The following is a 12,912-nucleotide window of genomic DNA, read 5'->3' as shown; positions in this document are numbered from 1 at the left end:
ACAGCAAGCAAGTCTGGAAAATTCCTAAAGCATCTTGAAGGTAACTTCCTGTCACAAGTACTGAGGTTGCCAATTCAGAAAATCGCACTCCTAGATCTGTTTGAAATTAGAGATCTTCTCATATATAAGCTAGCTGTTGACTAACTAATCATTCTTCAGATGGGAGGGAATACTTCCAGCTGATTCTTGAGGCCTGGTCAGATTCTGACAGAATTGTTTTTCATCATACAAGTAGTTTACCAGTTGTAAGTCCGTTGCTTTTCAGTTTCAACTGCTCTGTCTCCCATACCATATTGTAACAGGAGCTATTCTGCGCATCCCATTTTACTTGACTCCTATTTAGACTATGCAACATTTCTCAGGGAGACAACACTGAAAAATGCTGAACTGTCTCTAGTTGCCCAAATCCCCCAGGAAATGCCCTAGAATTATTACCAATAAATTACAACACACTGTATTACATGAGAAGTATAAGTTACTCTTTCCTATGAGAACTATGCTTAATTTACTCATAATTTACCTGCCATTCATCAGAAGTACCAAAAGAGAGGAAGATGAAAAAAGGGGAGATGGCTCTATAGGAGCCTTCCTGTACATCCAGTTCATCTCTTCAGCTTACTTTTACAAAGCCAAACACTGACACGCAAGAAACACTTGTATGTATGGAGAAGCGTAAACGATGCTTAGCTTCCCCACCATCTATTCTTGCCTAAAAGAATTCAGTTTTTCAACATTCTACTGAAAAACATTGTAGACGGTGCTGCTTTTCAGGAGGGACTCAACAGGCTGGAAAAATGGCCTGACAGGAATCTCATTAAATTTGACAAAGGGAAATGTTAAGTGCCACACCCAGGTAGGAGTAACTCCATCATCAGTATGTGCTGGGAACTGACCAAGTGAAAAGTAGCTTTGCAGAGAAGGACCTGGGGTTCTGGTGGAAGACAAGATGAATATGAGCTAGCAGAGTGTCTTTGCATCAAGCCAACCAGCATCCTTGTCTGCGTTAACATTAAAGCAGGTCAAGGCTGGTTATCCTGCTGCTCGCTCTGTCTATCTATCATACTGCTCTATTTGCAGCACTGGTGAGACCACATCTGCAGAACTGCATCCAGTCCTAGGTTCCACAGTATGAGAAAGACATGGACAACCTGGAGCAGACCCAGCCAAGAGCCATTAAGATGATCTAAGATTTGGAGCATCTGATCAAGAGACTGAGAGAACTGGGTGTGTTTGGCTCCAGAGGAGATGGCTTAGGTAGTCTTACCAGAGCATATTAGTAACTGACAGGAGGGTGTAGATGGAGCCAAACTATACTTCCTGGTATCCACTAAAAGGATGAGAAGATACAAACCTAAATACAGGATTTTTTTTTTTTATTTTTTTTTTTTAAATTGGGGGTGGTCAAACACTAGAATAAGTTGCCCTGTCAGGCTGTGGAGTCTCCACCTTCAGGGATGCTCAAAAACCAACTGGACAAGGTCCTGAGCAACTTTCTCAAGTTGATTCTGTTTTGAGCAGGGGGAGTAGACTAGATGATCTATAGAAAATTCCTTCCAATCTCAATTATTCTGTGACTATCATCCTAAACTATTACCCAAGTCCTTACCTGGGTTTCATTAAAGTCTTCCAAGATATAGCCGGCTCCTGCTCGCAGCTGTTGTGCTATATAATGTTTGTTGTATGGAGTCATATCTAAAAATTCTAGAACAGAAATAGAAGGTTAAATTTTTGGCTATAACCTGTCCATGTCCATACCCTCCTCAGTCTTCACAACTCATCCATTCTAATAAGGGATCCGCTCCCCTTTCTCCCAAGTACATCTACAAAAATTCTCAGAGGAGTCCAAAAAAAAGGACATCAGTAAAGGCAGCGCAGCAATGGCCTAATTAGCCAAGTGAGCACTTGGTGGCTTTCTTCATGCCGCAGTTAACTGCATGAAACATGACTTCAGTGAAGGTAAACTGCTGCAATCCATTCATGCTTTCAAGTCCTGTTTCTCAGCACTATCTCTTTTCTTAAAACCTTCTTTCTTATATTACACTAGTGATATATTCAGAGTCTGCTGATCCTTCTGTCATACCTTTTTTATTTTGCTGAACAGCCTTATGATCATCACTGATGTTTGCTACATTTCAGGTTGTAAATTCTCTAAGAGACTGACAGTTATCTCCTTTCTGCAAAGGATTAATGAGCAAGAGAAAAACACTCACACCAATGCCTGATCAGACAAAATCCATCCCTTTTCCCAAAGCAACAGCATTCCACTTGAAAATGTGATGGGTAAGGTTCACCTCACCTTCTTCTTCTTCACTACTCCCTGCAGGACCATCTGATGTTTTCTGGCGGTTGACCAATTTGTCACTGGGTGTTGCCATGGTGAGAAGAAAGGCATAACCCAAAAAGAGTGTCTTATTGTGGGGCAATGGTCCATGATGGTCCTCCAGAACTGGGGGATCTACAGTGTCTACACCTTCACAGGTGCTCACAAACTCTCCTGCTCTCACAGCCCCTGTGGGAAGATGGAAGCACCATGAGTCTCACAAGTCAGGTTCAACACAAAGACCTGAGGAATGATTTGGGATATGTTCAATTTCAGTTGTTTTACTGGAGAAGAAAGGGAGGCAGGACTTCGTTATGATTAAGCTAGGATAGGTTGGCATCTTTTACCCGTGTAGCTGGAAAGAATCTTTAAATCAAAACCCTAGCGACTAATAGAACAATGTTTGGCAGTTTGTCAATATCCTGAAACAAAGGGACCCTTCACAGCATTAACTGTGAAGGCGTATCAGGACTGACTAAACAGGTAAGAAAGAAGAGAGGCATTACGGTCAGAACAACATGCTGCAAAGAACACTTCTAAAAGGCAGAAATGAAAAGATGGCAGACAAATACTCAGACTATGCTAAAAATATCTCTGGCTACTGAATGTATCCAGGGATAATCTATCTCAAATCCTACAGGCCAAATATGCAAAAAGTAAGAAAGATGCTTGTGTGAAGTGGAAAGACCAACTACAATAATATATATATATTATATATCAAGGAGGAAAAAAAAAAAAAAAAAAGGCTAATAAAGATTAAGAACAGAAAACAATGTTCTCACCAGGCTTCATTGTTGCTGACTTGCGGCCACGTTTAGCTGGGGATCTCTCTTCTTCAGAAGCGACAAGCTTCCTCTTACCAGACAGCACACCTGGTGGGATGCGTGGACTCTCCAGACCTTTACGAGTGGGAGTTGTGCTACTGCTGGAAGTGCTGGGAGAAGCAAGGTTACTACGTCGCTTCCGCTTCCCCTCCACAAGATTATCTGTAATACAGTATGCAGAGATTATAACAACTGATTTTCATAGAACATCTGAGTTGGAAGGGACCCACAAGGATCACCGAGTCCAACTCCCTGGTCCCCAAAAGACCACCCAAAATAATAATAATTAAAAAGAAAAAAAAAATCAGAGCATGTGTCTGTCCAAACGCTTCTTGAACTCCTGCTGTTACCTACCCCTATCTATTTGTCCAGAGATGGCTACACTCAACAGTATCTAGCAGGTACATACTACCACCCTCTGTTAGAGCAAAACAGCAGAGAGGAAAAAACAAAAACAAACAAAAAAATCCACCCTTGCTTGCATGTCTCTTCTCTCAAGCCAAGTACTCTGCCAGTCTCTTTTCCACCCAGCATAACTGAACAGTTTATATCACAGCAGTCACCCTACATACCAAGTGTAACTGAGTACAGTAGGCACCACTACCCTGGAAGCAGGTTGCTCTCCACAAGTCAGTCAATACCACTATGTTTCTGAGCAAGAGATACAAACAGGAAAAGGGTCTCAAAGATCTCATATATTCAACAAACATGCTGTCACAGGAAAGCTGAATAAGTTATTTGTATGTGTGATAGAGAGGAACTTAGGGATAATGGAAGAAAGATGAATTAATAAGGTAATCCAATGCTTAGCAAGTCGTATCAAGGAATTCAAGTCTGGAATTGCTAAGTTACAAACAGCTGCACGTAACCTGTTGTTTAAAAATCACCTCCATACAGAGGTACACACTATAGTACTAATGAAACATTTTCTTAGCACCTCCAGCACAATCCAGAGAACTACAAAATGGTAGCTTTGTGGCTTTTTTTTTTTGTACCAACAAATTCACTGAAACGATAATAAGGATCTGGTAGATTCATGAAGAAGTGACCTGGTGGGAAACAAAAACTTATTTGTATTTATCATCTTGAATACATTAGCATTCTTTGAAAGAATCAATGAGAATATGGATGATGATTGATCTGCATGAGTGACTGAAGAGTTGTTGTTTTTAAATAAAATGTTTATGTGTATGTATGTGTGTGTGTGTATATATATATATATATATATATATATATATATATATATATAAAATGATCTTACCAAAAGCTTCTCTATAACTTAAGCTACTAAAGCAAACAGGAGCAATGTCCTCTCATGTGTTAATAACCGGTCATCACAAAGGATGATCACTGGGCAAGAATACATGGAACAAAGTTACTTATATAGCACTTCAAGTATTTGTGTTCAGGCATATACTGCTCAACATGCTAATAAGATATTTAGAAAGGAGAAAGAATTGTGAGATAAAGTCTACTGATGACATAAAATTACTTAATGCTTATCCAAACTAAAGCTGACTACAACAAGCCACACTGACTGTGCCACTACAACTCTGTTTTAATGCATCAGACAAAATTCAGGTCTGCTGCTAACCGATAAAAACCATGGTCCAGAAGCAGCCTCTGATCCAAAAGATTCAACAGACTTGACTACTGAAAGGCTGTATTAGACCAAAGATCAAATCCAAACTTGCTTTTCCTGTGTGATCCTCCCTAAGATACACAAAAAGCTGCTGTTTGAGGCAGCACACAGGGTTACAGGGTTAGATGGATCTTGATTTGGCTCGGTGCAATTTGTCAATGAACTCCATGAACATGTGAGGAGCTGCTGAAGCTACTTGGTTTGCTCAGCATGAAGAAAACAAGACCAAGGGGGGACCTCATCATGGTTTACAGCTTCCTCACGAGGAGGAACAGAGGGGAAGGCACTGATTTCTCTCTGGTGACCAGCAATTGAACCTGAGGAAATGGCTTGAAGCTGCAACAGGCAGTTCAGGCTGGTTATCACAATAAGGTTCTTCACAGAGAGGGTGGGTCTGGCAGTGGAACAGGCTCCCCAGGGAAGTGGTCACAGCACTAAGCCTACTGGCGTTCAGTAAGTGTTTGGACAACACTCTCAGGCACATGGTTTGATTTTTTGCATGGTCCTTTGGGAACCCAGGAGTTGGACTTGATGATCCTCGTGGGTCCCTTCCAACTTGGGATATTCTATGAACTCTGAAAACATTTTCGAATATCCAGAAAGATCTAAAACATGGGTAATTGGGATTAGGAAGCAGAAACATCTCAAAGGCACAAAGATGTGTGACAGCATAGCCCCGGAAGAAAAACAGGAGCACTTCAAACTACATAGAGTCAGCAGCTCAACGGCACCTCCCCTTACCAAGACTGATGTCAGCTGCCTTCGTCAGGGGGGTGACAGGTTCATAAGGGCCTAGCCCAAACTGCTCCCGGAGCTTATTTCCTTGTTCCAGAGACAGGATAACAGCCATTCGTTTGTACCACTTCCGCTGGCCTTCCTTTTCAATGCAATAATATAGCTCTCCAGACTCTTTCCGGTGTCCTTTCACTACACCTGATAAGACAGCAAATGACACCTGTTAACTACACCTAGGCTTCCCATCCTCCTGAACAAACACCCATCTTCCATTGGATTCAGCACCTCAAGAGAACTCAGGAACTGACCTCAAGCACTGCTCTTACCTGCACTGAAGTACTCATCCTCTGAGAGTGCAGTCACCTCAGTTTCCAGTGGGATAGGGTCACACAGTAGAATATCTTTTCCTAGCACATCACATTCATACCCATCATCAAAAAGCAGCTTGTACTTCCCTGCCCCAACATCTTGGGTTATCATTCCAGAATAGAAGTACCCATTTGAAGACCACTTTGCTACAACCCTGAGGCCCACAAAGCTGCTCCCAGAGGATGAGTCTGCACAGTCTGAAGGACCAGTCACCACTTGTAACGGGATTTCTGGAGAGTCACTTCGACGTAAGGCACAGAAGCCAGAAGCGTCAGATTTCTCCCCTCCATCTGGCTGGCGAACTGCACGAACAAATGATTTCTCCTCAGGTGATGCTGTAGTTGAGAGATCCTCTACACCTGGAATTCCAGCTAAATCTCTGTAGAAAAGACAAAAGCAGACCCAGAAGGATCAGGAAAAACAGTTACTAAACAAAGAATATTTAGGACAGATTCTTGCTGCTGCTACATGCTATCACCAAAAACTAGCTCCTGAAATACTTAACTCTCCATTTTCTCTGTCACATTAATACAGCAGGCCCCCCTTCTCTTCCTTGACAATATTAAAATTACAGAATCCTTTTTCCAGGGTACCTTGTTGCTGTTGTTCGAGATGGTGGGCGGCCTCTTCTTCCTCGCCCACGAGGTGTAACAGGTGCTCTGCCACCCTGACGAGTACCAAGCATAGAGTCCTCCTCTTCCTCACACAGAAGCGCTCCTGTCTGGCTAACTCTGAGAGGAGATGCTGGCTGACCAGCTCCTTTCCTAGGGCTAGAGAATTCATGAGTTCAGTTAACCATTCTGAAAAGAGTTATCACCTTGCTATATCACCCCATTTTCCCTGTGATCTGCCAACTGGACAAGAACTTTGCCTCATCCTTCCTGAACTGCTCAGAGCAAAAGCAAAGCTATGCATCATAAGGAAACAACCATTACTCCTTCAGGAAGAAAAGATGGGAATACAAAGACTGTTCCTTATTTCTGTTCATCAAGACAGATCCTTTCTTGAATATTCTTGGTTTGGGGTCTACCTTGCTTCACATTTCACCCAAGCCAGCTGTTGACTTCTGCAAAATACCTTCTCCATTCTCAAAGCTCTGCACATACCTTAGTTTTCCTAAGATACCTCTGCCAATGGGTAAAACAAACTCTCCAGTTTCCGCACCACACATTTTCCCTTTGACAGCTCCAGTTCCTCGTGCTGAGCTGCTGCTGTGTGTTGCAGAGTGACCACTGCTTGCTCCACTGGATGTGCGGTGGAGGCTTGAGGCCTTAGATGAGAAGGAGCTGACATCACCAAGGTCCCCTGAGGTCAGTGATGAGCCCACTGCTGTTCTAGAGGAGGATGTGTCTGTCTCACACTCCTGGCACTCCACTATAGGCTCCTCAGTTTCCTTAGAAGAAAAAAGAGGCCACTTCAAAGGTGATGAACTTGCTAGATGGAAGCTACATTGTAGAAACATCAGACACAAACAAGCTGAGAATACATTCATGAAATTGAAGACAGCTACGCAGATTGAATCTGGACTAATCAAAGGCAGACAGCAGCTCTCTCCCTACAGGCCTGTAGCTGTGCTCCATACGAAGAAGTCACATTAAGAAATCAGTCACCAAGACAGAGCTTGGACGGCTTTGATTTCAAAGCCAGAAATCAGCCTGGCTTTGAATGATTTCCACCCTTTTAGAGCGTAAGAGTGCAAGAACTACATGACACACTATCAGCCTTTGGTTACTAGTAATACAAGATCAAAATCAGATGGTTGGTCATTTGGAGCAATTCAAGTTTTATGGATATTTACAGGTCTGTCAACACAACACTGATATCAAATGTAGGTAGATAAACTGGACATGGTTATACGATTACATAGCCTGTGAAAACACATTTAAGAAAATCTAATTCTCTATTTTAATATTACAATAAGCAATTTTGTGTGTAGTGTCAGGTGTGAGAGCGTAAGTAACTGAACTAATTTATCCATTTGTACCTTTACTCATTGCAAAGAGTAATTACATTATTCACTGTAACAAAGTTAGCACAAGACACTTATGTTATTTACCTGTATAGCAGAATAGCAGTAATATGTTACTACTGCAAGCAGGCTGGTATGTTTACCATGTATATCATATCAGCATTTGTTGACTATTCTTTGAGTTTCCCTAAAGATTTTCCAATAAAGGAATGGATTGTACAGCAATACAAGCATAGTAAAAATAGGCTTGTTTATTTTTTGATTTTGAGATGCTTTTTGGAGATCTCTTACAGAATCTGGTCGACAGGACTCAAAACCCCATGGACTACAGGTGAAAGATAACACTGAATTGCAAAACAGGCTGAACAGTCTTATATAGTTCAATTTTACAGATAGAAATGATTTTTGCTGACTAATAGAATTTCTGCCCATTCTGAAATCTCTGCTTTGACAAAAACCCAAGAATTTTACAATAGTTAGAAGCATATTATAAAGTCTTTTGTCCATTTTTGTCTCCCAGAGAAGTGTGTCTTCAGAACGCAGTAACAGGAATGAAATACACCAGCAACAAACACACAGCTTTCAATATGCACTGAATGGTCTATATGTTCACTCATTGAAAAAAAAAAATTGTCATCACGGCACACTGGTTTGCCCACTCAGCTCACGTTTTCTGCAGCCACAATACAATTTATTTTTTCAGCCAACATATTAGTATATTTAGCCCTGAAAACAGGATCTTACCTCAACTACTTTTCGTTCTACCTCTGCGCCATTTACATAGTAAACATCTGTTATAACACGGGTAACAACAGTGCGCACCTCTCGAACAGTTCGCATGTGGCGACGTTGAACCTGGCCTCTAGGTGGGTGAAGAAGGTTAAATTCCTCCTCTCCCTGTATAAACAAGACAAATTAAAATGAAAACAAACCACATCCAAAAGCAAATAATTTCTGTGAACAGCTATCTCTGCAGTACAGTTTTTTCTTATCGCATTTGAGTACTGTCGTAGGGAACCTTTCAGTATCTTGCTGCAAATTAGATGCAACAACATGAAAGACCCCGAACAAGGGAAAACTGAACACATTTTGCTCATTTGTTGAGGGGCAGAGGAAGGGAAATCACAGCAGTCCAAGGAAGAAACACCAAACTGTCTTAGTATAGCTTCTGATAGTCATTCAGTGGGCTCTCAGATCTCATAACTATTACAGAGTGTATTTATGGCCCTCTAACCTCCTATTTCTCAGAGGAGGCACAGTTCTTATTTCAAGTCTAGAAAAGATCATTATTCTAGTCCTTATATTCATAAGAAATATGCAAGCTCTAACTTCAAAGCAGTTATTTTTCTTGAGTCTGCAGCAAACTTTCTGAAACACTAGTTCAAAGCTAATTCATCTTATTAGAATGTTTAACTAGAGGAACTCTCCCCTGATGTGTTTATCCATTGTATTCTGCTGCTCCATCCAGTGAAAGTGCCAGAAGTTCACTGGTGCAAATAGGAGACATCAAAGCATTCCTTCCAGATTTCATACAACTTCCTCCTCCATCCAAAAAAAAGTTTTTTTTTTTTTTTTTTAATAGCGTTAACTACATCTAGACATACACAGACAGACACAAAATCACTTGATCACTTGCCGTAGTTTCTCAGAAAATATCAAGACATTTACTTCCCAAACTTACTCTGTCCACTGAATACTGCAGTCCCTTAACAGCTGTCTACAGTTGATAAAGGAAAGCTTAAGCCATTTATGTTTTGAAGAGGTCTCTTGGCTTTTTTTGACAGAGGAATTATTGTTAGTGAATTTATTCGCTGAAGGGATACTTCACTGTTCTAAAGCAGTAAAATTAAATACAGGCAGCCTTCATCCCACCTGACTGTGCAGAGAGTCTGTGTCTTCTCCAGATGCATTCACAAGCTTTTCCCCACTCTCCTCAGTTTGGATGTTCGCATCTTGTCGACCAGGTCTTTGCCCAGACATACTGGTTCCCACATCCACTCGCCTACAGATTCCTTCTGCTGTTTGTGTTGCTACTGTAACAGTTGTTGGGGTAAAATGATAGTCTGCTGCAGTTTGAATCCCTTTATTATTAGTATTTGCTTCCTTCTCTTGGCTTTCATTAATTGCAACAGCTTTACTTGGTTTCTTCTGCGTTCTTGTCCCTTCTTCCATCTGAGTGCTAACAGTACCAGTCTCCACACACTCCCTCTCCTCTGCACAGGGAGGTTGTTGATGGCAGCCCTGTTGCATCCTCCGAGGAATTAGGAGCTGTCTACCACTGTCATCTGCTCTGTGTTGCCGGCACTGCTGACTGGGATTTTTACATAATTCATCATCTTCTTCTGTGCCAGGAAAACTGAATAGATTCCCCCTGCAAACCAGTTATATATAGGTCAAAATTATTGATTAAAAAAGCAGGAAGGCCAATATTCTGCTACTCAGGTCAAAGCACTATTCAAAATACAACAATGCATTTTTTCAATTGCTTCTTAAGCTTACAAAGAACTCGGTGTGTTTTCAAATTGTAAAACATTTTGCAACATCTCTCAAGTGATCCATGTGGTGGCAGGAAGAATTGCTGACACCTATAGAAAACTAGGAGCTTTTGCAAACACTAATAAAGCAAGGTATGCTCCAAACAACAAGGACCACATATGCGAAATGCTTCTCAAAGTCACGCCATCTTGAAGTTGCTACAGTCTGCTTCAGCACTTCCTTGACCTGAAAGAGTTAATCACACCTAGGAAGAAGAGGCAGGAGTGTGAACACAAATGCTGTTTAACACTTTCACTAGGATTTCTCTTCCCCGTCAATAATCTTACCAGGTTTTATATGGGACTGTATACTGAATCTTACTAGAAGTACACATTTATCCTCCCTCATCTCCCTCATACCTGAGAGGCTTTGAGGAGTGACTGTCTTCCATTCTGTCTGTACACTGCCCAGCGCTAGAAGTTCCTGGTCATCGCTGTCTACAGTATAACCGTTCAATACTCTTGCAATATAAATTACTTTTTCTTCATAGGTCAAAACTTCAATCAAAAGATAGAATTTCAAAATCCTCCTGGATGCGATCCTGTGCTATGTGCTCTAGGTGTCCCTGCTTGGTAGGGGGTTGGACACTGTGTACTCTCCAGGGTTCCCTTCGAACCTCAACCATTCTGTGATTACCATGTGAGATATAGACATACAGTACTTAATATATTCATTCCATTGTGCCCAACCTTTTAAGTCATCCAAAGACAAAGAGACTACACTGAGTCATTAATGTTAAAAATGCACACGTGTGTAAATCCAAAATCTAACCAGGACTGGCAGTCAAGGACTGTAAGTAGTTACCTATATGGAGAAGCTGAAAGGTCATGGCCTCTGGCCTCATCCTCTCGCCGAACTTCACAGACACGACTGAACACAGATGATGCTTTCTGGGAGCTAGCAACGCAGATTAAAAAAAAAAAGGCATTAGGGATTGTGAAAATACAGCATAACGAGTTTTCTAGCCCCCTGGGAAACCAACTACTGGCATTAAACATTCAAATTGAGTTTGCTGATGTAGGCAACAAGAAAATGAGTGTGATGGTCAGACACTCAAAGGTCAAGAAATTACCCACAATTATATAAGCACTTCTATTATTTCTGCAGACACTCTCACAGCCAAGAGCAATCTAGCAATTCCAGAAAACGTAGGGTGAAGAACTACAGCACCATCAGGAGTTTCACCATCACTATTTCTTGCAGCCACTGGGGAACACCATTAGACCATTTATGGCTTATTTAAAATCTTCATGACAGAGCAAAATTATGGGGAAAGACTTGTAAAGCAGACTCTGAGAGATCAAGTTCAACCTGCACCTACAAAGGCAACCCAACATCAACCAGTGAGGACTGATGACCATTCATCCTCAGCACTGAGGCATAATTACCATCCAGCACCCAATTCTGCGACAAGAGGTACTAAGTTTATTTCAAAGTTTTCTCACTGCTTCAAACCCTTATACTTCACTCAGACCACTATAGATAGTGTCTTCTCACTCAGATTCTTATTAGTACTTGCAAATCATACAGTCTAAAAGACACAACCAAGCAACCCTAGGCGATGTGGGAATACAGTACATGATAACAAGCCTGTTTCCAAAACTATTTTTCTTACATGTGTGGTAAGACAGATACATACAGATTAAAAGATCAAGGAAGAAAACTTATATTTTGGTCAACGCGTTAAACTGTGATCTCAATCCGTCAGTGACTTTGTTATGTTTCTATCAGCCTCATATCAAACAGAATTTTCTTTCAGAACTCCTCAGAGCTGAGACTATTTGCAGAAAATTGCACAATAACAAAGAAAACCACGTTTGAAATTTCAGAGGTTGATAGTGCAGACCTGCATTCTGGACTGCACAAGACATGAATTTCTGCTCTGACTATAATCAAAAGGAGGTAAAATGCTGATGTTAGTAGGAAAGCACAAAGCCTACAGCAGAACAGCAGGTAGGAAACCTGCTGTTTTGGACCCACCTCGCATCCACATCTACTCACTTAAAACCTGATGCAAGAACTAAAGAGTTGATGCTGTTGCTACCTTTAAAAGAGCTCCCTACTTCTATGTCTCATTTTAACTGTTATTCCCCCTTCCACTGGTAATGAGCAGAAAAAGGATCTAACCAGACCTCTGTGTTGACTCTGCACAGCAACAAGCCCAGTTACCTGGCAGCAGCAGCAGATCCATTTTTCCTGTCACTGGCTGTAGGCTCTGAAACAAGAGGGAAGGGAAGGACAATTTCAGTGTCACAGTCTCTCCTGTCCTTCTAAGCACCCCACACCCAGTGAGCTGAGAGGTTGAGTAATGTCAGACAAAGAGTCCTCAGGCCTCCCCACCCAACTTACCATCACAGCCCCGAGCCTATATACATGTACATATGCAAGTTTTAGGCTATTTGACTGAATGTCACTGTTCTGATTAAAATGCTATCAAACTTGTTCATTCAGACCATACTTTCAGTATCTTTTCATTCCTTAACATAACCAAACTCTTTTTCTGTCTTGTGATTACATG

At 41.3% G+C, this 12,912-nt stretch overlaps 1 protein-coding gene across 3 annotated transcripts in view; it reads right to left on the bottom strand.

Annotated features, from left to right (window-relative positions):
• Positions 1-12,912, bottom strand: part of TP53BP1 (tumor protein p53 binding protein 1) — a 40,176-nt gene that overhangs the window by 3,754 nt on the left and 23,510 nt on the right. For all 3 annotated transcript variants that reach the window (XM_084293166.1, XM_084293167.1, XM_084293168.1), the window contains exons 13-23: positions 12,564-12,609; positions 11,199-11,291; positions 9,732-10,230; positions 8,604-8,756; positions 6,997-7,283; positions 6,484-6,660; positions 5,848-6,269; positions 5,528-5,719; positions 3,103-3,306; positions 2,297-2,509; positions 1,607-1,701 (exon numbers count right to left, since the gene is read on the bottom strand). In XM_084293166.1, the coding sequence (XP_084149292.1) occupies positions 1,607-1,701; positions 2,297-2,509; positions 3,103-3,306; positions 5,528-5,719; positions 5,848-6,269; positions 6,484-6,660; positions 6,997-7,283; positions 8,604-8,756; positions 9,732-10,230; positions 11,199-11,291; positions 12,564-12,609 (2,381 nt within the window). The remainder of the gene's footprint in view (positions 1-1,606; positions 1,702-2,296; positions 2,510-3,102; positions 3,307-5,527; positions 5,720-5,847; positions 6,270-6,483; positions 6,661-6,996; positions 7,284-8,603; positions 8,757-9,731; positions 10,231-11,198; positions 11,292-12,563; positions 12,610-12,912) is intronic.

Source organism: Netta rufina (genome assembly GCF_964035555.1).
Source record: "Netta rufina genome assembly, chromosome: 11".
Classification (NCBI taxonomy): Eukaryota; Metazoa; Chordata; class Aves; order Anseriformes; family Anatidae; genus Netta; species Netta rufina.
The sequence above is the reverse complement of the archived record's forward strand: the minus strand, read 5'-3'. Positions and strand labels throughout refer to the sequence as shown.